We start from the raw sequence: 24,943 nt of genomic DNA on the forward strand, positions 1-24,943 counted from the left end.
TTCCTAAGATTAGTTATTACCTAGTTATTACCTAAGATTCATTATTACCTAGTTATTACATAAGTTTGGTTATTACCTAGTTATTATCTAGTTATTACCCAAGATTAGTTATTACCTAGTTATTATCTAGTTATTACCTAAGATTAGTTGAAGAGTCCATTTGCAAAAACAGTTAACTCCATTTTTATTAATTCTCACAAATCATGTTGATTTGATGTTTTTTTATTGTGCATTCCAAGTAACATCAATCAAACTGCAGTTGGGTTGTTTTGATAAAGTAATAATAACTCTAAAAAATACAGGTAAATAAAAAAATTAAAGTTAATTCAAAGTATGTTTTTTGTATATATTAAAAGTTTGTTTTTTAGCAAAAGCAGATAACTCCAATAGTCGTTTTTTGGCAAAAGCAGATAACTCCACATTTCATATTTCACATGTTTCAGCGTTAAACGAAACCCAAGTAATTACTTTGTTATTGCATTTAAAACACACTCAAACTCACATGTGCACACAAAAGCGCACACACACTAACAGATCGACACACACACACACACACACACACACACACACACACACCCATCCACTCACTGTGCACACACACACAGATCGGCACACAAGTACTCTCTCTCTCTCTCTCTCTCTCTCTCTCTCTCTCTCTCTCTCACACACACGCATCCATGCACGTGCGCGCGCACACACACACGCAAAAGAACACCCAAGATTTCTGCATGTAAGTCGTGTATGGTGTTCAAGAAATGTGTCAAGAAGTGTGAGTCGAAATTATAAATCCTTGATCACTTTTAGTCAGCTTTGACAAAACTTCCCTCAGCTATTGCGTCTTTTTGAAGTGACTAGAAGCCTTGTCACCTGACCTGAATACTATGCGCTGATTCACTAAAACGGACTTATCGGTTTCTGTACACCGCCCATGTAAAGATAGAATATTCAAGCCGTTTATCCATTTTTTATTTATTTATTTATTTTTTTTCATTTGGCGGATTAGAACGAAAAGTGTGATTAAAACGAAAATAAAAATATGAAAATACGACTCGAGATTTGTTTATTAATTCTCATGAGGAGGGTCAAATATGTGATAAATGAATGCTTACTTCGTTTTTCTGTTACCTTGATTACTTTCCCCATGTAAGCCCTGAGTTTTCCCAGTTCTGTGTTCAGTCTCATTTGCGTTTAAGTTGGAAGTGATTGTGTTTTTCCATGATTCTCCTGCAAGTTCATTAGTAGATTGTGAAATAAAGACTTTCTGTTTATTCTCCAATGTTGTGCCCTCATTACAGCCACACAACTGTAACAGAAGACCGAACTGAGATTGGATTTATTTTTGCGGCGACAAACTATCCGGTCCAAGGCACACCTCCCAGTGAATGGTCTTCGGGGAGATTTCGCCACGTTTGAGGAGTGGGTGCTGGTGAACAATGGGCTTTCACAATCTGCCCCACTGATCACTAGCCCCATTCTGGACCCAGAGCCCAGCCAGCCACCGCCCACACACTGCACGGAGTTAATGTCAGAGCCCACCACAGATGGAGAGCAAGAGCCTGCCACGATGCATGAGCCAGATAAGAAGACTGAGCACACCATTGCCCCGGAGCCCGAGCCCCACAGAGAGTCTAACCAGGTGCGTGAGCTAGGAATACTGTGCATCCCAGAAGGTGTGCTATTGGAGTACAAGGCCATGGAATGGAGCCCCGCCCACACTACTGATGATGAGGGTGAGCTGCATATGGCCTCTGGGAATTACAATGAGAAATTGGAAGATAATATTTCCCCGTGTCTCCTGTCCCCGCTGGTTCCGCCCAGCTTCAAGTCACCTGGGTCTCCGCTGGTCCCGTCAAGCTCCATGTCTCCAAAGATCCCAGCTAGCCTCCGTCTCCCACCTCCTTTGCCCATAACAGCCAGTTCCTCAGCCCACCTCCGCTGTTTCGCTTCAGTCCCTCGGCTCATCCTCTGACTCCACTCTGCTCCACGGATCCACCGCAACACAAGGATCCCCTGCCTCTGCCTTCAGCCGTCGAGCCTATCACTCCACCTAGGCGACCATTGGCGACCAGTCGGCTCCACCTTGACTCTTACCTCCCTCGGCTCCACCTGGGACCATCGCTCCTTATGGCTCCACTGGGCTTCCTTGTCCCTCTGGCTTCACCACAGACTTCTGGGTCTCAGGCTGCTCCTCGACCCTCAACCCCTTTTGCTCTGTCGGGTTCCACCTTCCTTCCGGCTCCACCTTAGTCCTCTGTCCCACCAGCTCCGCCTCAGTCTTCTGGCACCCTGGCTCTTCTGGCACCTCAGATGCTTGTCACTGCAGCTCTGCCTTGGTTGCCTGAACCTTCAGTGTCATGTGGTCCCATCAACTCTCTGTCTCCACTTGGGTCTCCACCTCCATCGGCTACAGCTCCGTCTGTCGCCCTCCTGGTTATACCTGCCAAATCTCCACCATGGCTCCTCCCTCCATTGATTTCACAGTGGGCCTTTCCCAGTTGGCTCATCCTGCTCCTGGCTCCTCCCACTGTCATTGCCACCCTGCGCTCTCCCTCTGTTATCTCCTTCAGTGTCTTACTCTTCGCCTGCTACATGTCCTCCTCCAGAACCCCCTCCCTCCTCGGTTGGACTTGTTACAGCGCAGGATGCGCCTTCTGGGAGGGAGGATTAATGTAACGTTCTATATCTGTTTAGTTTCATTGTGTTTTCACTCTGTTCCTGAGTTACCTCAGTTCTGTGGTCAGTCTCATTTGCATTTGTTGGAAGTGGTTGTTTTTCCGTGATTCTCTTGCATGTTCATTATTAGATTGTGAAATGAAGACTTTGTTTATTCTCCAATGTTGTGCGCTCGTTACAGCCACAAACCGTAACAAACGATATGGTTCTAAATAGAATTTTTGAGTAAAGAACCTTTAAAGGACCCTCTTTTTTAGATTGCAGTAATTCTATGTAGTTTATAATAGTAGCCTATAAGGAAGAATCTACAGTCACAGATAGCAGCCCAGAGCGAAGCCACCTTTTATTCAACAAGTTCTTTCTCTCTCACCCACTCTGAAAAAAAAAAACGAATGGAAACAATTAGCTTGAGAAGCAATGACCAGATAAAAGCAACAGACCAGTAACAGAAAACCCTTTACAGTATAAACACAGGGGCACTATCCAAACTTGAGCTCTGTTCAGAGCTGAGCAGGCTTTGACTGTCCTAATCTGCAGTGTAAATCTGCAGCCACTGCCTGTCTAGTCCCTGTCTGGGTTCCAAGCTCTCAGACAAAAGCTCGGGACACTTGCCCACTAACAAAGGGGTCAATGCCACTCCTCGCTAATTGAAGCGGACAAGGCTTGCTGATGGGGCCTTTTTGAGCAATTGAACTTGGTGAATGCTTCTCCAGGATCTGATGAAACATAGACAGTTGGTTTGACTTCAAAAGCAGACTCCTGCAGCCACTCAGACGAACCTATAATCAAAATTTGTCCAGTTTCTGGAGAATAAAATATGTATTTGAATGCTCTGGATGAATTAATGTAAATAAACAACACAATCTGTCATGACTTTGCTGGTCAATAGACCCTGTAAAAGTACAGTTCAGACCCAGCTAACAGGTAACATTCTCAGAACTTCTCTAACGTTCTGGCAAGTTTCTCTCAAAGTTATGAACAAGTTCTCCCTGTAATGATAATGGAATGTTGTTTCAAAGTTATCTGGTCTTTAATAACATTATCAAAACATTAGCACAAAAAATGTTGTTTATACATCATTCATGGGATGTTCTTGTAAAACAAAGTTAATCTGCAACATATTTTTGTTAGAGATCAGAAATGATTCTGCTAGTAATTCTTAATCAATTGATTAATGTCATCCTCCTTGTGCAATCAATTTGTGTCTGATGTATGGTGAGATTGTTCAAATAGTTGCTAACAATAAAATACTATTTTCCAATTTAGTGACTGGTCTTTTTTGATTCAATTTGTTCTGATTAATCAGGCCACTAGAAGGACCTGCTTTGAATGAATTATGGGGCGCCACTAGGGGGCGCCAAATATAAAAAAATAATAATGTGTGCTGGAAATACTGTACCTTCCCATATAATGACTTTCCAGAGTTGCCTTATTTTTTTAAACACATTTACATTAAAATATAACCCTGAACTGATTACAAAGCAGTCAGAAAATATTAGCTGTTACAGCACAAGGGTTCTTCTTCTTCATGAAGTTTGTCCCTCACGCCACTCTGTACTTTGTTGTCCATAGCAACTGCAGTGGACGCAAAACTTCAAACATGAGGTAAACAGAGAGAAACAGGTGATGTGTATCCAATAAACACGGTCAGGAAAATAAAGTGTTTGTTAAATACTTACAAGATGCGTTTCTATCATCATTATTAGTATTTTTATGCTGTTGTTAAGAGTTGACACTGATATAGTTTACTTTAGTTGCATATTTGCGCGTCTCCTGTTGCCTCGCGAACAAATACATTTCCAGGGAGTTTGTTGTCTTTTGTTCCGGACTCAATGATAGTAATGGATGACATCGAACAGGCAATAGATGAGGAGTTGATGAAATTAAATCTACATCCTTCTGAAAATTATTCAGAGTCAGACGATGACATCGTTGTTTTTTTGGATGGAAATGTAAGTGGCTATTTTATTTATTTTGTTATTAATTCAGTAGACTTTTCAAAATTGTATTTCAACCCACTTTATTATGAAAACTTTATTTGAAGATTTAAACCAAAGTTATATTGTATTCAATCTTTATAAATTGAATTACTGGTGAAGAAAAATTATCATGGGTTAAAACAAACAAACAAACAAACATAACATTTACATCGAATATGATAATCTATTCCATGTTTGTGACATTAAGAAGACATAATTTATAATTCAAGAAGTTCATCCAAAAAGATGTACGTCACTACATCACTGTCAATCACCTCTGTTTTCACAAAAGCTACGTGCAGAAGATGAGCTGCCTGACTCAGTACTCCTATATGTTGAAGCTTCAAGAAATCGTATGAATGCCTTTGAACAATTAATCATTGAAGATCTTGAAGAAAAGGGTGAGAAAGTATTTTTAAAACATCTTAAATTCTATGTAAAATAGTTGAGGTGTTACATTGTTTTTCCCTTTTCTGGTTACCCATAGACTTGTCAAGCCAAGAGCTGCCTCACATTAATCACAATGATAATCCTACAAATGAACCAGCTTCAGATTTCATAGACGACCCCATGAAGTGGAAAGAGAGAGTGAGTCATGGTTATTTGTTTGTGGTTAAATGGAAATGGGATTATTATCCTATCTGAGTCATCACAGAGGAAAGGAGTGTCTGTGTTTTGTCCTTAACTTAACCTTTAATTCAGTTTGTCCCTCACAGTAGCAAATGATCTGTATATATCCCAGTTTTGTTTTGATTAGTCAATATGAAATTACCCTTGTTTATCCTCAGACATGCAGCATATTGCTCAGATAATGAATTGCATAAATCCTATTTTGTTAGTGTATGAATATTATAAAAATGCATAAGTTTTTGTCAGATAATCTCTGAATTAGAGGAACAAGTTGGACTTCTAAAAGACGTTGACCCACAGAATGCCCAGCAGGAGATTCCAAACATGTCATGCATGGAAGGTACATTTGCTGTAATGATGTGGTTAGATGGGCCTGTATTTTGAGTTTATTAACACTAGTAAAAACCTAGGTTAAATCCGCACTAATATCTGCAATGGTTTTGCATAGATTGCTTATTAACCTCTTTATATTCACAGAATTGTACATTTACTCTGTTTTTAGATGGAACCGAGCATGATACATTCACTGAGATTGAATTGCAACTTAGTCTCGAGTGGAGAGAATTAGAGAAAAGACTCAAAGAGGAAGAGGAGCAGAAATTAACAGGACATGAGGTGGAAAGACAGCTGCATTTGAACTCGGAAAGAGAAGAAGAAGAGAGAAGGCGGAGAAGACTGATGGAGTTTGAGGAAGAGCTGAGGAAGATAGAGGAGGCCACTCTGGTAGGACTGTCTAACATTTTTTTTTTATAGTTATATATATTTTTTAAATTAAAATTAGGAGAAAAGTTGATTGAATAACAAAATCAAAATTCTATATGCCAATAACAGTTTCAAAATGCTGGAGTTAAAAATGAAGTTCACCACACAGAAGATCCTCAATTGGAGCTGGATAAACAGCAGGTGAGTTTAATATGCCTAAGATTGTTGGAGATACTCTTTTAATAAATGTGGCAAAAGCCCAACACATAAAAACTAAATAAAAGTAATGCATATATGTATAAAAATAAATATTTGTAAATATATTAATAAATTGTGTTGGTGTATTATGTTAAAATCATTTAAACACACATTTGAGACAATTAGTCCAGTGTATATGTCAAGTCAAGTCACCTTTATTTATATAGCGCTTTATACAAAACAGATTGTTTCAAAGCAGCTTTGATAGTAATAACAGAAAAATGATTCAGTGATACAAACATAACTGACAAAAAGGAAATCAATGTCATTGTTCAGCTGAAGTCGGTTCAGTGTTGATTCAGTTCCGTTGTAAAGATCATCAATTATGAAATTAGTGCATTTAACCTATAAAGCAGTTCTGCTGAAAATAGTGATGTCATCTTCCAGCTCAGTTCAGTTCTTATCTGATAGTGTCAGTTCAGTCAAATCAACAATATTGTTGAATATTAAGTGACCCCTACTTAGCCAGAGGTGACAGTGGCAAGGAACCCATACTCCATCAGGTGACAGAATGGCTTTGTTGGTACCATGAAACTGATCATCAGCTTTCTCTCAGGCAACATCAGCAACGAACAGCCAATCACATGCTGTGAAAGAATGAAACAAAGATTAAAAGATTGAAGAATATGAAGTGTATAAATGCACATAGCAAGAATAAAATATGTTGCTATATCAGTGCAAGTGAAAGTTATTTATCATTATAGTTATTATCGGTATACTGTATATTTATAGTCATTTGAATTAAATACTTAATAAATTGCTTATGTGTAATGGATTAGAGGTATAATAATTATATAAATAATATATAAATCATATAAAATAATTATAATAAATGATTAGTGCTAAAAGCCAGACAATTTTGTCTTTAAAAATCTTTTATTATGTAGCAACCTTTAATTTGGAGCAAGAGAAACTGGGGGAGCTACTTTATTGCTCCAGACATGTCACTTTGCTCACAGCTGATTGGTCCAATTTTGGTTTGAGATCTTTTACCTAGAACGTAACCGGCCTTGGAGTGTAAGTTACTATGGCAGTGAACACTGCTAATAGCCAAGCCACTTTCATGGTGCCTGAAGCCCAGGGTTGGCACAAACTAAACTGAAACATACCTGGCTATCCACCAAAACTGGCTTCTGTGCATCAGAATGGGGAAGAAAGTTGATTTAAGTGACTTTAAACGTGACATAGTTGTTGGTGCCAGACGGGCTGGTCTGAGTATTTCAGAAGCTTTTGATCTACTGGGATTTTCATGCACAACCATAGGGTTTACAGGGAATGGTAAAAAAAAAGAAAAAGAAAATAGTGATTGGCAGTTCTGAGGGCAAATGCCTTGTTCCAGAGGTCAGAGGAGAATAGCCAGATTGGTTTGAGCTGATAGAAAGGCAACAGTAACTCAAATAACGTCTCGTTACAACCGTGGTCTGCAGAAGAGCATCTCTGAATGCACAACACTTTGAACCATGAAGCAGATGGGCTACAGCAGCAGAAGACCACACCGGGTGCCACTCCTTTCAGCTAAGAAAAGGAAAAGGAGGTTACAATTCTCACTGGCTCAACAAAATTGAACAATAGAAGATTGGAAAAACATTGCCTGGTCTGATGAGCCTCGATTTCTGTTGCGACATTCAGATGATAGGGTCAGAGTTTGGCGTGAACAACATGAAAGCATGGATCCATCCATGGTTCAGGATATTTTCTTGGCACATTTTGGGTACCAATTGATCATCATTTAAATGCCACAGCCTACCCGAGTATTGTTGTTGACCATACCCATCATTTTATGACAACAAATGGCCTCCACAGTCACCAGATCTCAATCTAATAGAGCACCTTTGGTATGTGGTGGGCTGGGAGAGTTGCATCATGGATGTACAGCCAACAAATCTGCAGCAAATACATGATCATGTCAATATAGACCAAAATCTCAGAGAAATAGCCCCGTACTAGCAAGGTGTACCTAATGAAGTGGCTGGTGAGTGAATGTGTGTGACTGTGTGTGTGTATATATATGTGTACCAGTCAAAGTTTTTTGGTTAATTTCAGAACTTAATAAGAAAACTGGAGGAGCAGATGGAGGAGGAGAAACAGGCTTTTGAGGAGGCTCAAGAGGAGGAAAGAAGGAGAAACCAGAAGCTTCAGTGCAGAGCAGCCACAAAGATTCAAGCTGCTCTAAGAGGAACATTAGTCCGTCGCTGGAGCAAAAAAGAGCTGAGAAGAAAGAGAGAGGAAGTGAAAAGATATGAGGAGGAGAAGAAAGAATGGGAGAAAAAGAAGAAGGAGAGGGAGGAGCAGAGAAAAAGGATTGAGGAGGAAGAGCACACACAGAGGGAGGAAATGGAGAGACGGAGAGCAGATTATGAAAGAGCGAAAGAACAAGACCGCCATCGTCTGGAGAGAGAGCAAAGACTTGAACAACAGAGGAGGAAAGATGAAAAAGATAAGGAGAGGAGGAGGAAAATTGAGAGGAAGGAGGAACAGAACAAAATTACAAGTGTAATAGATGATTGCAGAAGAAAGGAAGTGGATGCATACAGAAAGAATAAAGAAAAGGAGAGAACGGAAGTGGAAAGGAGTAGCCAGGTGGAGGAAGAATGTAAAATAGAGGAAGAAAGAGGGGAAAAGGAGAACAAAGGCGATGAGGTAATTGTGAGAAAAATAGAAGATAATAATGAAAGAATAAGACATGAGAAGAAAATGGAAATCGTATTGGATGACGACAGGATTGCGATGAAAAAACAGGACAAAACTAAAGGCATTAGCACAGAAGACACAGAAAGATTAGATGATATGAGACCACAAACAAAGAGTGATAAAGACAGAATAAAGAACCATGAAGAAGAGAAAAGAGTTGATAGCAACAGAGATCTTGATTCTCAGATAAATCTCTCACAATCAAGAAAAAGCCTTAAATTGACCAAAACCACTCCAAAATCCCACATAAATGCACATCAAGGTCTTTCCAACAACCTTGGCATTAGTCCAAGTGGTTCCTCAAATGTTGCAGATTACCTAAGCGTGGAAGTGATTCAGAACGTAGATACAGACTTGACTATGCTGGCTTCTGATTTGAATGTTGTAGTACCTGAAATGAACACTAGAGGACATCACAATACTACAGCTGTTGAGCTTAAAGACCATGAATCAGAAAGCCAAGAATCAATTTCAGTATGTCTGCCTGAGAGCACAGAGCAAAAGAGACTGGCCTGGATGATGAGCTGCACTCCCTGGTCCAAACTGTCATTGCAGAATAAAAAGAAAGTGTCTTCTGCACAACAACAGTCCCAAAAAAGAGTGCCTAGAAGAAAAAGAGTATCTAGTTTACCCCCTCTGTCTGTGGACACTATTCTCAAAACAGGAACTTGGAGCTCTCTCAAACAGGTAGAAATTAAACTTTAAAGCCCATTTCTTGGCTGAGATATGTTTTATATGTTCCTGCTGACTTTATTGTCATTGTGCCGGTAAAAATCAGGTTACAACAGTGATGCTGGAAGACCTGCCAGGTTGTAGCCTGTCTACGCTGTCTGAGTGTAACAACCTGCAGACTTTGACTCTTAGACGCTGCGGACTCACATCCTTGGATGGATTGAACCAGTGCGCTCAGATCAGATACATTGATGTACAAGTAAGAAAGAACAAACTATCAGTTTGTGCACTAGTGCAGTCTGCATTATTATTTTACACCTTTCAAGTGTCCTAGATAATCAGTCATGCATTCTATACAGTATACATTAGGTTTGGGGTCGGTAATGTTATTTTTTCTTGTATGCTCACCAAGGCTGCATTTATTTGATCTAAAATACAGTAAAAACAGTAATTTTATGAATTATTATTCCAGTCTTCAGTGTCACATGATCATTCAGAAATCATTCTAATATGCTGCTTTGGTGCTCAAGAAACATTTACTATTATCATTATTGTATAAAACATCTGCACTGCTTAACGTTTGTGAATTATTTGATGAATAGAAAGTTCAAAAGAACAGCATTTCTGTTTAAAATAGGAGTCTTTTGTAACATTATAAATATCTTTACCGTAGCTTTTGATTAATTTAACGTGTCCTTGCTTAATAAAAGTATTCATTTCTTTAAAAAAAAAACCCTACTGACCCCAAACTTTTTAACAGTAGTGTATGTATCATTGTTTCTCAAATTTAGGAGAACTCAATTACCCATGTGGATTGTGGAGGTCTGGTCAACCTTCAGGTCCTCCTGCTGGGCAGGAACCAGCTGATGAACATCCAAGGTTTTGATGGAGCTGAAAATCTGCAAGTTCTTCAGCTCTCACATAACAACATCTCTCGCATCAGTGAGTATATTCAGTAGAACTGCCTCTTTGTTTTATTTTGTGTATTCATTGCAAACACTAAAGAAAGAGAAGCTGACTGTTGGTCAGTTGTAGCTTTGTGGGTCTCTGTGTGCCACAGAATTAGCATTTAACGTTAAGTGTAGTCATTGTCCAGTAGAGGGTATCATTGTTCCAGGTTGGTGACTTCAAATGGCCCTTTGCCCTCAGTCTGCTTGCAAAATAAATCTTGATGTCTCATTTCTAGGAAAATGGCCTCATATTGAATAAATATGAATAAATGTATCATAAAGAAGTGGATAAATGCAGTTTAAAAGTATTTGCTGTCAGTATTAGATGATGTCCTGCCAATGCTGCCTTTTTATATTACATTATCTTTCAACTGGTATTAGATATTGTCACCATGGCCAAGAATTATCCTCATACATTCCCACACCAGCACTGGCTGAATGATATATCTTTGCTTTCTTAGGTGGTTTAGGACCCCTGAAAATGCTTCTGCGATTATCAGTGGACCATAACCAGCTGCTCAGCACGAGAGGTTTGAAGGAAATTTATACCCTTCTGCATCTGGACTGTTCGTACAACCACCTAAGCCATGTTGAGGGTTTGGAGAATTGCGCTCTCCTTAACACATTGGACCTCAGGGGAAACAGTCTCACTGAGGTAAACCTTACACAACCAAAGAAACAAACAAATTTAAACGATGAGTTGTAAGATGTCTTCAGAAGTAATATGAAGATCATATTGATAATCACAATTTTCCATTACTTTGTTTTGTTAGATTGTGAAGTGTTTAATGTTCTTATTAATCCAACTGAAATCATAGACTTTCATCTCGTACAATTTATAAAGTCCAGGAAATGTGTAATTTGAAAAGTGTTCATTACATGAAACCAGCATACATTAGACTGCAATCCTATGCTGCCGTCACTTTAATTTAATTATCGTTATCTGTTTTGCTTAATGTGTGGATATTAGTCATGTTCAGGATGAGGCATGATCCACCCATTTCTGCTGATGGGACCGTGTTCATTGTTGGAACAAGTTGTCAAGAAGTAATTGTTTTTTGTTTGTTTGCTTTTTTCTGGCCAATGTCATAGCTGCCTGTCCTGCAGAACCATGTTCTTTTGAGGGACCTTTACCTGGATGACAATCTTATATCTTCTATTCATGATTTGGAATCTTATTGGCTGCCTTTGCTCCAAAACCTCTCCGTGGCCCAGAACAGGTAGGCCTCAGCAGAGAATGGCTGTGTCTCAAACCTAGTAAGCTGCCTATATAGGCTTCATAGGTGAAGTCTAGGTTGGTGGCTCACAGGTTTTGAATTTCCTTATTTTTTCAAACACAACACACAGTTTCACAGTTAAATCCTACTTAAAGGTAAAGTCTTTACAATGTTTAAATGCATTCTTATGTAAAATGTAATATAAAAATTTACAAATGTACAGTGCTAAGATGTTTTATTGTTTAAAATGATGGCTCTTTTTTCTCTTTCTTTAGTGTAACTAATTTAATTCCATTCTTGGACTTGGTGTCTCTGAGGACACTGGATGCCAGTAATAACTGTCTGTCAGGTGAGTTTACAAAGTGGGGTGACTCTGCTATCTGTTATGGGGTCTTTATTCTTGAAGATGGGCAGATAACCTATGTAACAAACAAATAATTTTTTCATAAGAGAACTTCTCTTTATCACCTTTATAACATGAATGCTGTTAGACTTAAAGTCTTTTTTCTACACATAACTATAATATTATTATTCTTGGAATAGACTACTTAGAATATAGCACAAGCCACATGGAACACTTTTATTGTGCTCTTGTAGTGCTGGTCACTATAAATTGTTGTTAAATTGAATAGAGCTGCATAGGTTCTGCATGTGACTCTTTTGAAAAATGATAGCTGTTTTTCAAAAATGTCCTTTTGTGTTGCACTGAAAAATAACATTCAAGTTTTGAATGACATGAGGGTGAGACAATAATGACATACCTTTTTAGTGAATTTTACCTTTAAGTACCAGTGAGGAAAGCACTGATTCACAGAAATGTTTAATTATAGTATTTAGGTGTTTTTTATTTATTCAACATTTGGATTGCATCATCAGCAGTAAAATTATAACCATGTGTAGAGTATTTCTGAGGGGAGACACTGTTCTGACTCTCTTTTAGACTTGCAGAACGTTTGTCTGAATCTTCAGAAATGCACCAGTCTCCAAGAACTTAACCTAACTGGTAACCCGCTACAGCAGGAAAACAACTGGAGGTAGGTGCGATCCAAGGACCTAGTATAGGACCTTTTACATCGACAAATTAGTTTCTCAGATTCTTAATGGTACTACTAAACCAAAGTTCAGGAGTAAATTTGTTGTTGAGAGAGAATATTAGTATATTCTCTGGGAATTGAAATGTGGTTCCTCCTTTTATAATAGAGAGATTTATCTTGGATTGGGCAGAAGCTGTCATGTGTGCATTCCAGCAAAAGTCACTAAGCATTTCATAATTGTCCGAGAATGTGAAACTAATGTGAACAGGGACATTGGCTGGAAGTGCACCAAGCGTTTAAAGTAGAATAAACATTCCTCTTTACCGCTGAGCTTCCGGCTCATATCACTGCACCAGCCATTGTATCTGTGTCCGCTATTGGATTACCAAGTTACATCTGTACGCACGTGGACTTGAGTGCTCGTAATTCTGAAAATATTTGCTCAGAGGGGGAATATTTTTTAAGCAAATGTGCTCCTAAAGTGCCAGCAGTTTTCCGAGAGTTTTTAATTAGCAAATTTTATGTTCTTATGTGGTAGAAAAAAATGTGTAAGAGACAGAACAAGGAGATCAGGGAAGTATAGAAGCATTCATTCTCAAGTACCAGTCCAGTTCATTCAGTCAAAATGGAAAAAAATAACATCATACATACCAAAGAGGTTTGTTGACTGTCATGACTTTATAGTTCAAGGCCCAAAGGGTTTAATGTTGGCAACACATTTATTTTTCTGACAGAATCTTTCTTACTAAATTACGTAAATATGGTGTGACATTTTCTCCTTAGTCAGCAGTATAATATTTAGCCGTAGAAGTTCATTGTGTTTTAAACTTCATTTTCCACATTTTGCGTGTGGCTTCCAAGGAGAAGTCTGAGGTGAAATATATCTGTTGTGTCTTTACATCTGCTTTATTCCGTAATGACTTATAGGAAGTTCACTCAAGTCAGGCTCAGTATTCTGCTGAACTTTGTCTAACCCTCAATGCCAACAACCGAATTAGACCCAGTGTTTTTCTCGCTCTCCACTGGCCCTTTCATCCCCGTCCAGTGATAACACAGCCTAAATTAAAGCACCAAAGGATATTTCAAAGAAGTACACAGCGCACGAGCGCTCAGAGTCTGGGAGAGCAGACTTTAGCAAGATTAATCGAACTGCTGTAAGTTTCTTTGTTTACAGGGAAGTTTTCACGAGTAATGAATAGAGTCCTTTTCTTGGTAGCAATAGGAGCCTGTCGACTGGACACGAGTTGGCCAATTTGTAAAAGGGAACCAGATGAACATGTCCACCTTTTAGAGACATAACAAATGCTTAAGCTTTTATGACTTCTCACATATATAGTAACTACCTGGTAAATGCTTTGGTTTGGTTTTCATAGTCCTGATTTGGCTTTTAGTAATACTTTGACCTATTTGATCCTCTTTAATGAAAAACTAGCTTGAATAGAATTTACCAAGACTTCATCTCATTTAAAAAATATATTGTTTGGTTTTATTTCCCATTATTTGGTAGTAGTGATAAACCATCAATGCATAACTACCCATCTCTCCTTCACTGTCAATTAAAAGAAAAGAAATTAATTGAATTAACAATAGCTTTAATATACCACACCTGAAAAATATTTTAAACAAATCTCTTTAAAGTAAAAAAAAACAGAAAAAATATGTTTTTTCTTTAATATTTTAAATAGTATTCAGTATGATAACAAAAACAAAGAGATAAATCTAATATAAAATGTATTATATAATTAATAATGAATCAACAAATAAATAATGAAATAAAATAAGTGATGACAATAATTCTACAGTAATTTCAGTGTTATTGAATATATATAACTCATTAATCAATCCTTGGTTCTTAAAAATCATTTTACTTCTCTCAGCAGGATTCAGCAAAGTCTAGGCTACACCTGTGTTTTCTCATACACTCTCGCACATTAAAACACAGACCAAAAAAGCAATATGGGCTCACTTTGAATGGCTGTCACATCTCTGGAATGAGGCCAACAAACCTTTTTTCTCTTCTAATCCAAGCCGAGTTTCATCATGCAGTTTCTTACTGAGAAAGGCAGACTCTGACTAAACCTCTTACTCAATGCACAGACACTCTGTTGATTCTCTTGGGTGCAGAATGTCAAACTTATTAAAATTTTTATCCCCATTTACTAACTGATTTCATCTGCTCAATGTAAATATTTACTAAAATTTACTCGTTACTTTTTTATGATCGCAGTGGACAGTCAATGCAGTAACCTTACATATTGCACTGGACTGCTAATTGTTTTGCAAAAGATGCTGTTTAAATCATAATTGTTAAAAAAGAAACTGATTGGCCTTTTTTTGTGGCACCCTGTTTTTATTTAATCTAGAATCTTTTTTAACAGAAACTTTAAGTTAAAAGATACCAGTTTTTTATGTGTCCTTTTTTATGTTACAACACTTGCTTTAAGACTGTCTAGCTTTGTTATACATTATAAAACAAACAATCACTAACAGTTAAACTAATCATTTCAAAGAGCTTTGAGCACATTGTGTGGTCGTTTCTCCTTTCATTTTCATCAGGTAAATGTCTTAAATGTCTTTTTTTCTCTCAGGTCTTTGCTTCTGGAGACAGTGCCTGGTTTGATTAAGTTGAATAATGAGCAGATCGCAGCAGCGGCGTACCCGAATGGTCCAGAACAGAAGTGGAGTTTCCAGGCCCTCTGTCTGGCACAGCAGAAACAGCGAGATTCACTCCTCCAGCAACAAAAGATGGAGATCAGGTAGACATCCAAATTCAGTCTCTGGAAAGTACTAATAAAGATCGATTTGGTCAAAATATAAATCCTGTAGAATATTATAGTATATAGTGCTATTATTTGTAAAATGACTGATACAATATATTAGCAGACCCACACAAATTCTGTGCCCACAGTATAAGTTCCACATAGTTCTTCCCATTCCCCGCCCCTTGTGTTTATTAAATATTTTGGATAATTTGTCTATGCTTTCATCTATCAATTTGAATGAGGTGCTCCCAGCTCCACTTAATACTTTTTACAGAATTGCTTTTAGCCCTGGCTGCTAATCCCAAATTGAACAAGGTGAAGTATGAACCAGAACTATTTTAAAGTCCCTTTGTAGTCAATATTTTTTTGTGATATGTAAATTAGCCCCTCCTCCACTCTCTCACGCCAGCTCAGAGATCCAATCGGTCATCTTACTGATGTAAATGCTGCACAATGGTATCGCTCTTTACAACATCGGACACAACGGTAATTAATACGATTAGGTTTTTGCTTGACTATGTTATCAAACAGATAATGTGTTGCTAATGTTACACAAACCATGTTCCCGTTCACCATGTTAGAGTCAGACAGTATCCTTTATCCTTACAAATGCTTTGAACAACTCAGAACGTCTGTGGAGAAAGGCATATACGGTAGTTCATCATAACATCCTAATATACATCATCCATCTGTCACATTGCTAAATCTATGTGATTTTTCATATCAACAGAAAAATATCCCAGGACAATCTGGCTTCTCTCAAAACCCCCATGCTAGTTTGCTATGAATGATATGCTAAAGCCCGTCAGCACATTGATGTGATCTGTTACAAGGTAGTTTGTGACGTCACAGATTTCAGGGATTTCAAACAGCGGGTCTTTTTTTCACTGCAGTTTTAAGGAGAAAATACTCAGCAATGGTGTTGACATATTAAGTTGCACATGGTTTGTCTTAAAGCATGTTAAAAACACCACATAGACATATAAACAACATTAAATATTTGATTTTCTTTAAAAAAGAAAATCCATTTCAGCTGTCAAAAATGCATATAATAGTTTATATTTTATAATAATATTTTAATTGTAGGTAAAACCAATAATAGTTTATGCAGAGGGTCTTTGTAGAGAATGTGAAATCCAGGCCTAATCGACCTAAAATAGGGCTAAAATAAATAATTTATTATATATGTGGTATGGCAGAGAAAGCTTAATTTCATTATTTTTTAAATCTTGTGGTGTTCGTGTAGAAATGTAGCATTTGTTAATTTTGGCATCAGTGCTAATTAGTTCTTTGAGCTCATACATGCTGAATATCAATAATAATTAAAAAAAACACATTTTCACCTCTGTCAATACAAAAGCCGCCTCAGACACTGCTGCAGACCACCAGCTAATAAAGCAGAACACTCACCATGTTTCATAAAGCATGATTGGCAGAAGTCTGTGTGTCCTGTGGTTCAAGCTGAGGTCTCTTATAGCTTGGAGGACTTTAGAGATGCCCCCCAACCTCCTCCCCCTCCAAACCCTTCCGCCGCACGCTCTGCACAAAGGGTCTTTTGGACACCCATGGGGACCGCTGCAGCCGTTTAACATCTGACCTGACCCAGTGTCAGTCCCCAGCTTTGGCAAGGTGAAGACTCTGCCGTCTGACTGCGATACAATAGTAAACCAATGCCCGTGTTGATTAGAGTGACAGACTGAACTGAGGGATTTATTAATGTCATCAAACCACAGTAATAAAATTGAATTTATGCCACTGAATCATAAATAGGCATGTTGTGTTACTACAAATGCTTTGTTAGTTCTTAAAAATAGGCTAATACAAAAAAAAAACATTTCCCGGTTTTTCGCTGAGGTAATTTCAGTTGTCAGTAAGTAGGCGAACTGTGTAAGGTCTAGGATTGTATTTATTTTCCTTGGCATGCTTTTTACAGCTTGTAATAATGTTTGGCTTTCAGAATGTCCATTGCTGACTGTATATGCAATTTGACATTAATTTGTTTTAATGAGGTAATCAAATTAGCCATTTTGTTATACATCTCTGTGCTTGTTCTGTATATGAACGTTTCGACAGTAGTTTTGTTTCCCAGTACAAATGTACAACGCATTGAACTCTTGCATGGATCTTTTTAACGATTCTATTCTGGACTGAAGTGTGTGTTGGAGGGGTGCAGATGCCCCCTTAACCGTGTCAGTGGATTAGAATAGCAGGAACTCTATAGTGACAGAGCTGGTTTCTGATGTTGACATCAGATGGAGTCAGGGGTCAGGGGCAGGAGGGGTTGAACTAGCCACTGCTAAAAGAGTAATTAAAGTGGTATTGAGACAGCTTTGTAGAGACTTCCTGAAACACTTCATTATAGTATTACATCCTAAAGAAATGTCTGATTCATATGGTAGAGGCTAGTTTAAATCCTCATCAAGATGATGGTAACACTTTACAATTAGGTTACATTTGTTAACATTACTCAACTACATTAGTTAATATGAACTAACAATGAAAAGTACTTCTAAAGCTTTTATTAAAGGTGCTCTAAGCGATCCTGGGTGGAGTAACTTCCTGTTGACGTTCGAAGTGTTGACAAACAAAACAGAGGCTAGCTAGACCCTCCCTCCTCCTCCCCCTCCCCTCCGTGCTTCCTGAAACAGTCATGAACGCACATTTAAAATCATTCTTGTCGGTTATTGGCTGGAGCATGTTTATTATGTTTTGTGGTCATGAACGCACATTTAAAATCATTCTTGTCGGTTATTGGCTGGAGCATGTTTATTATGTTTTGTGGTCCAGGCTGCACCAGGTAGTTTTTGTTGCCATTTTTGGAGCTTGTGGCGACTACAGAGACTGCGTTTTTTTACAGTGTGTTCAGGGGACAGGCAGCTAGCGGATAGTGAGGAGATGTTTGATGTATGTGACAAAAAATGTTTTGGCCTAAAAATGCATGACATCGCTTAGAGCACCTTTAATATTAGTCAAATGTTAATTTCTACATTTGCTAATATTAAAATCAAAAGTGCAACTGATTTTTATTAACTAACATTAAAGCTGGAGTCTGTAAGTTTTGCCTCTTTGTCGCCATCTCTGTTTGAAACCTGCAATTGCAGTTATTTGCAGAATTATCATCTTTACGTGGGTTGTGCATCGGCACGGCTCCTCAGCACAGATGAATCTAATGTTTGCTGTCAGTCATCACATCGGTGACTATACAAATTTTATACAAATACAAATTTTATATTTTGCATTTAAAAATGCCATGTCGTGTGCAAGATGCTGCAAAAACACAAGATAGTCAAACACATCCGTCCGACGCATGTTTACAGAGAAAAACAATGAAAAAGCAGTGCAGTGGAATGCGAAAATGTTCCGTGTGAATGGTTCCTTATACGTGAAATTTGTGTGCTATTTTTCTCTCATTTTTCACGCAGTTCTGTGCCCTCACAACATGACGCCCATCTTCTTGCCATTGGTCACCAAGCAGGCCTCTTCAGATTGGCAGTGGACCAGCGTTATGCCCATGAATATGGTGACAGCTGCGTCACTGAAGATTTTGCACTGGCGGCAACTGCTTATAGCAGTTCTTGTAGTTTTTCTGAAGCATCTTTATCACAGGGACAAAGTCCAGAGAAGCAACCTCGACATACAGCAGATTGGCAGAACCCACAGAAGACTCAACATTCTCAATCTGACCTTGAGCTTCAATCGGCTGACTGCACGGAGACACAAAGTGAGAAGGAACCTGTTCAGGCACTGAACCTTAAAACGTATGACTCTCACAATATTTCTCTTACTCTGTCACATTAACTTTTACAGCATTTAATATCTGTTTGTAGAAAACATTTCCCATGCTTTGAAGGTACATTTAATTTTAGCTAAAGGTAATCAAAATAAAGCTCATCTCTAAATCATTCAGATGACATTGGAACCCTGCTGGGTTTCTCTCCAGATGTTTTAGCGCAGATGAATCATCCGAGGCTCGAGTTCAGCGACATTCATTTAGTCTCTCATGACCTTGGTGAGTCATCAGATAAAATTGTCTTCTGCACTATCACTCAGAGAGGCAGCTGTGGTGATCCAACGACGCTGGCGGATGAGATGCATATTGCGGAGACATGAGGGCCTCCCAGGCTTAATTGAAAAAACTAACAGAAAATCAAGTCTTCATAAGGTGGAAAATACCTGCATTGAGAGGCCTGAGAGGGAACGTGCTGCTGTTGTTATTCAGGTGAGACTTTTTTTTTTAACAACTCTTCACAAAACAATTCCTGTTTTGATCAAGGATTGTTTAATTTACAGCATCATATCTCTGGAAATGTATTTTCCATACCTCCTTTTATGAATCCAATAAAATAAAATTAAATCATCTTCATTACACCTATTACTGCCAAGGACTTGTTTTGAGTCAGTAGGTAGTGCTTTTGAAAACAGGCTATTCCTTTCACATGTAACTTCTAAGGGATATTTTCTCTCTCTCTTTGTGTTTAATGAGTCTCTAAGGACTCGAACCGAGAGAAAAAAATGATTAATCAGATTCCAACGTGTCGCTGGAGTGGGAGCGCTAGGGTTCTGATCTGTTAAGTCTTTTTTTTTTCCCGTGGGGAATACGCAGATTTAAAGGCATCCTGGTGTTACATTTGTCTTACAAAGCCAAAGTCACCGAAAGTTCAAACTGCAGACCGCGGGGCAATTAAACAGAGGTTAACATGTTTTATCTTCCTAATGGGATAACACACAATATTTATGCTTGCATGTGATTCATGGCTGTGTGTATTGCCCCTGCAGGCTGTGTGGAGAGGCTGTGTTCTGCGGAAAAGACTGGCCCGTGCTCTAGCTGCCGCTCAGATCACAGAAAGCGATGAGGACTTTGAAGAGGTGGACATGGACGAATTCATTTTTGATGAGGTATGAGCAGATGCGTGGTGCTCCTGCCATTACGGTGAAGTCGTCAGACAGATAGCCTGGGCCGCTGCGCTGACAGTCCTTTAACTAGCACTCGTAGCTGTGAGGCGGGAGTCTGTCAGCAGTGATTAGGTATTGAAAAAGAGCAGTCAATGAGCGGGAAATAGGGAAAGGAAAACGTTGTTTCTTTTTCTTATGTCACCTGCTATTTTCTGCCCATTTGCATCACGTTTACTCAACTTAACATTGGCTTAACCTATGAATTACGCTAAGTGAGCTCATCTGTGTAGCTTATTAGGTGATTTATTATAGTGTATTACGATGTCATGTTAAATTGATCTGTGTTATTGGTCTACATCTGAATATTCTGGAGTTTTTCATGTGTTGGGTCTCCAATTTCTGCCTGTCACGCCTTCAGGGGGAAAAAAAAAAATCTGTTTTGAAGTAGATACGTTCTCAAGTGTTTGTCACACACAGGAAACTAGTTCAGTGCTTTTAACTTAATGTGATCTGCCACTTGCTTTGAAGGAATAATAAAAACATCAAGATGCACTTTATCAACTATGCAAATCCAATCAGATGCCATTTTACAATGGCGCTGTCTGGCTCTTTTTAATTTTGTTTGTGTCCTGTTTTAAATAGAAAGTGCTGGAGAAGGACTGGATAACCCCACATTCCTATGCTTCACCGGCCAGAATGATGCCATTTTCGGAACAACTGCCATTGCCAAAGGTAACAGTCCTACGAACCCTCCTTCTGTCTGTGGGTCGGCACAATCAGAGTCTCTCTGCGTGATTAAGTGCCGAATTTATTGCCTCCAAAAACACAATTACTTTCTGGGCCGCCTCAAACTTCCTTCTCGTCAGCAGATGTCATTTTTCAGCACGGTGCTTTGTCTCCTGCGGTTTCTTTTCTTTAGCAAGAGACCGCCTTTTCTATCACGGTAGCAGCGCTGTGATGTGATGCAGCTGCTGCTGTGGAGATGTAGAGATTGTCGAATGCACTTCAGAGTTCTTAAAAGATGAAAACTGAGCAGCAGGAATACTATCTATCCTTAAATAAAAGAACAGAAAGTGTACATCAAGCAAGTCTTTTTGTTTGAAATGGCATACTGATGCTTTCTTTGATTATCTTTGTGGTACTTACAGTCTCAACTCCCTCTTCCGATGACGCCAAAGACCCTATCTGTTTTTCCACGGCAACCGAAACATGCCTGGTCAGATGAAGATGCAGCCTGCTTGGATCAAAGTGTGTCGCCTCACCTTAGTAGCAGGTGATCATTTGGCTTTGTTTCTAATCTTGATGCTTATTTAAATGAACATTATGCTAATTTTTTTTAAATGTCTATGGTTTTCTATACAAACATTTCCAGATCAATCCTCAAAATGAACAACCTGTCTGAAAAATCAGAAAAAATCCTCAAAGAATGGTATGTTTCTATGCTACTGTGTGCAGTCCTTCCAATGATAAAAAATATTACTGAAATGAATAATAATAAATAATTTTTTAATTCTACATTTTAAAAAATGTCCACTTTAGTTACTCTTGCTAACTTCTTTTTCAGGGGCATCACTAAAGACTCCACTGCCCTTCTCATGCTGAAGAGAGCCAAAAAATTGAAAGGCAGGAAACAGCAGGAGAAAAGATTATTGGGTAGGCACATCCATCCATCCATCCATCCATCCATCCAATGAGCTATACTTAAAACGATTCTAATTTAATTCAATAGATCATATATTGGATCCTAAAAGCCCACGAGAGGCCTCCGAAAGCATCATAGGGGGCCTCAACATGACTTTAAATGATTTAAAAATGATTTCTTGACCTAAGAAAAGTCACTTAAATCAATAAATTGTATAATTCCATGTGCATTTTTATTTATGAATAGGGTACAATGGGGCTAAAGGCACACCTTGAGAAAAAATGTGCTTTTGACTACTATCAAAGTGTATGATTACAGGAAAAATCTATATGTTTGTATTGACCATTGATGGAGCATCAGATTTTGTGTGAAAAGAAATCATAAAGTGGATAATTTTGTTTAAAAATCTTATAAATGTATGACGTGGTTTACCCCACACATGGGTAAGAGGCACACAGTATTCATACAAATACTTTAGCTAAAATAATATGTTTTTAATAATGTCTAGGTTAATATTTGTTGAACAGAATCACTTTAGCAAAGTTTGTAATATGTTCTGTTTATTTTGATAAATAAAAGAATACATTTTTGTTCAATAAATATACTGTTATTAAAATAAGCCTATGTTAATATAAAAATATATTTTAAAAAATACAGAAACAAAATTACTTTAAAAAGTAAAGATTCTTAAAGCATTGAATGAGATCCCATAATATTTATTATAGATTTATAGTAGTAACAATAAATTATATTTTATTATATGATTAATATTTTTTAAATATGATTGTTTCATTATAAATATTGGTATTATCTCTAAGATGGATACCCAATTTGATATATGATATTTGCCATCTGAATCTAACCATGTCATGTCAACAAATGGAAAAGTCAGCAAACTATACATTATCATGTTTAATATGTTGCCTTTTTTCCCAACAGCAGCGGTGCTTTTTACCCCAAATACCATACTTTTACATATTCTTCCGTCATTGAAAAACTGTTGCTTGAATTACCTTGAACAAAACTGAAAATCATTAAGAAGACCTTTGTCTGAAAATACAAACATTAATTTAATTGATTCTCATGTGCTACTTAAATCAACAACATTTAAAAAAAACATCAAATATTAGATCAAACTACCTCAGAATCAACTTTGCGTTGCTGCCTGCGATCGCGTCAAGGAACAGACAAAAAAAGCAGATATTTAGGAAAGTGCTGCGGCAAGTTTTTGTGCCATCTAGTGGTTTAGAGGAAAATAATACCAAAGGCGCCTTTTGCCCCACGGCGCCTTTAGCCCCGTTCTACCCTATACATTTTTAGTTAGGCCAAGCTACAAAATATTACAAAGGAAACCTTTTTAAAATATCCTTATCCTTAATCCTTATCCAGTGAATCACAAACAGCTGAAAAAGTTATGGGGCCTTTAAATATTGTTGTGGACAATGGGGTTTTCAGAAAGGTTGATAACCACTGTAGATTCCATATACAGTATTAGTATCTGGCATAGCCAGTGCAAGTACATTTCTGTCAGTAAAGTTACATTACATTATAATATTGCATATTTAGTCAAATTAAAATCACTACCGCTATCAATCAATCTGTACTGACACTCAGAAACTTCTACATCTTTGGTAAGCAGCCGTGCCACACTTAGCATGGAGCTTGTGATTCCATGAGAAGATTAATCTGCCATAACAGCAATAATAGCAGCTCCACCCTGCTCCATGCCTTGTCATGTTCGATTGGCCTGTCTGCAAACATTCTTACATATATTCCATCCAAGGGCCCAGAATCAGCTTTATTACGAGCAGCTAGGAAACATCAGCGCTCATAAGTTCAATGGGCCGTGAGTCTAAGAAGAATCCCAGACACGGTAGTCCTGGCCCTGGTCTGGATCCTCCAGGGTTGGCCTAAAGCTGGCTTTGATCAAGGTCAGGAGTGCGTGACTCTAATGCCACAAATCCAATCATGGCCCCATGAAATGAGGGCCTGTGTCAAGCTCTCAGAGCCACTTCTCCATGGGCCCTTTGGTCTCGTAATGGAAAGTGAAGCTTTGGTTTCTGTCAGTTTTCTGTTTGCGCTTGTCTGCTCGATGAATCCTGCATTCGTATGAGCTCATTTGTGGCTACGTTCCTGTCTGTGTTATGTGTTCTAGACCCAAATCCACGTCTGGCCCTGTACAGGAGGCACAGTAACCAGTTTGTTTCCACAGAAACTCAAAGAACACGTTCTGGTTTCAAGGACAACTTTAAAGGTAGGACTGTATATACAGCACAAACCAAATAAATCACTATATAAATTCTAAACTAAATCACATTTCAAATGAATTACTATATATATATATATATATATATATGTATTTATATTTATGTTTTTTTCTCTATATAATTTAATTGATTCACTATATGAATCAGTTGGTTTAATATATGAATCAGTTGTTATCATACAATATACAACAATTGATTGAGTTTGTACAATTTCCTGAATTCTGAGAGAACTGATCCATTTTTATTATTCCCCACGGGCTGGATCCATACAGTCATTTGGGACACGCTTGGATCTACCTTGTGTGTAATACACAAAAACATACACATTGCCTGATCAAATTGAATGCACATGATGGGATCGTAAATAGCTAGCTATTACGTTGTTTGGTATGGTGGAGAATAAACAAGATGATTGTATTTCAGGAGACTTTGTAGCGGACCTGAAGTGTGAAATTGAGTTAAGTACAGAGGAGGTAGGGCACTTAGGGGTTCCAGACTGAGAAAGAGTGCTGTCTGCAGCCCTAGTGACACCCTAGGGGGGTGGGGCTTTCAGCACGATGCTACCGAGGGGGG

The 24,943-nt window shown here is 38.2% G+C and overlaps 1 protein-coding gene across 1 annotated transcript in view; it reads left to right on the top strand.

The window, feature by feature from the left end:
* The first annotated feature begins 4,514 nt into the window (after positions 1-4,514).
* Positions 4,515-24,943, top strand: part of lrriq1 (leucine-rich repeats and IQ motif containing 1) — a 28,611-nt gene continuing 8,182 nt past the window's right edge. The window contains exons 1-23 of the mRNA XM_067389240.1: positions 4,515-4,625; positions 4,945-5,053; positions 5,140-5,240; positions 5,529-5,622; positions 5,785-5,996; positions 6,114-6,185; positions 8,286-9,228; positions 9,265-9,620; positions 9,712-9,864; positions 10,397-10,547; positions 11,017-11,210; positions 11,648-11,775; positions 12,048-12,121; positions 12,713-12,806; positions 15,395-15,562; positions 18,991-19,326; positions 19,619-19,787; positions 20,345-20,464; positions 21,104-21,193; positions 21,610-21,734; positions 21,834-21,890; positions 22,026-22,114; positions 24,259-24,357. Of these exons, the coding sequence (XP_067245341.1) occupies positions 4,515-4,625; positions 4,945-5,053; positions 5,140-5,240; positions 5,529-5,622; positions 5,785-5,996; positions 6,114-6,185; positions 8,286-9,228; positions 9,265-9,620; positions 9,712-9,864; positions 10,397-10,547; positions 11,017-11,210; positions 11,648-11,775; positions 12,048-12,121; positions 12,713-12,806; positions 15,395-15,562; positions 18,991-19,326; positions 19,619-19,787; positions 20,345-20,464; positions 21,104-21,193; positions 21,610-21,734; positions 21,834-21,890; positions 22,026-22,114; positions 24,259-24,357 (4,045 nt within the window). The remainder of the gene's footprint in view (positions 4,626-4,944; positions 5,054-5,139; positions 5,241-5,528; positions 5,623-5,784; positions 5,997-6,113; positions 6,186-8,285; positions 9,229-9,264; positions 9,621-9,711; positions 9,865-10,396; positions 10,548-11,016; positions 11,211-11,647; positions 11,776-12,047; positions 12,122-12,712; positions 12,807-15,394; positions 15,563-18,990; positions 19,327-19,618; positions 19,788-20,344; positions 20,465-21,103; positions 21,194-21,609; positions 21,735-21,833; positions 21,891-22,025; positions 22,115-24,258; positions 24,358-24,943) is intronic.

Source organism: Chanodichthys erythropterus, chromosome 7, assembly GCF_024489055.1.
Source record: "Chanodichthys erythropterus isolate Z2021 chromosome 7, ASM2448905v1, whole genome shotgun sequence".
NCBI lineage: Eukaryota > Metazoa > Chordata > Actinopteri > Cypriniformes > Xenocyprididae > Chanodichthys > Chanodichthys erythropterus.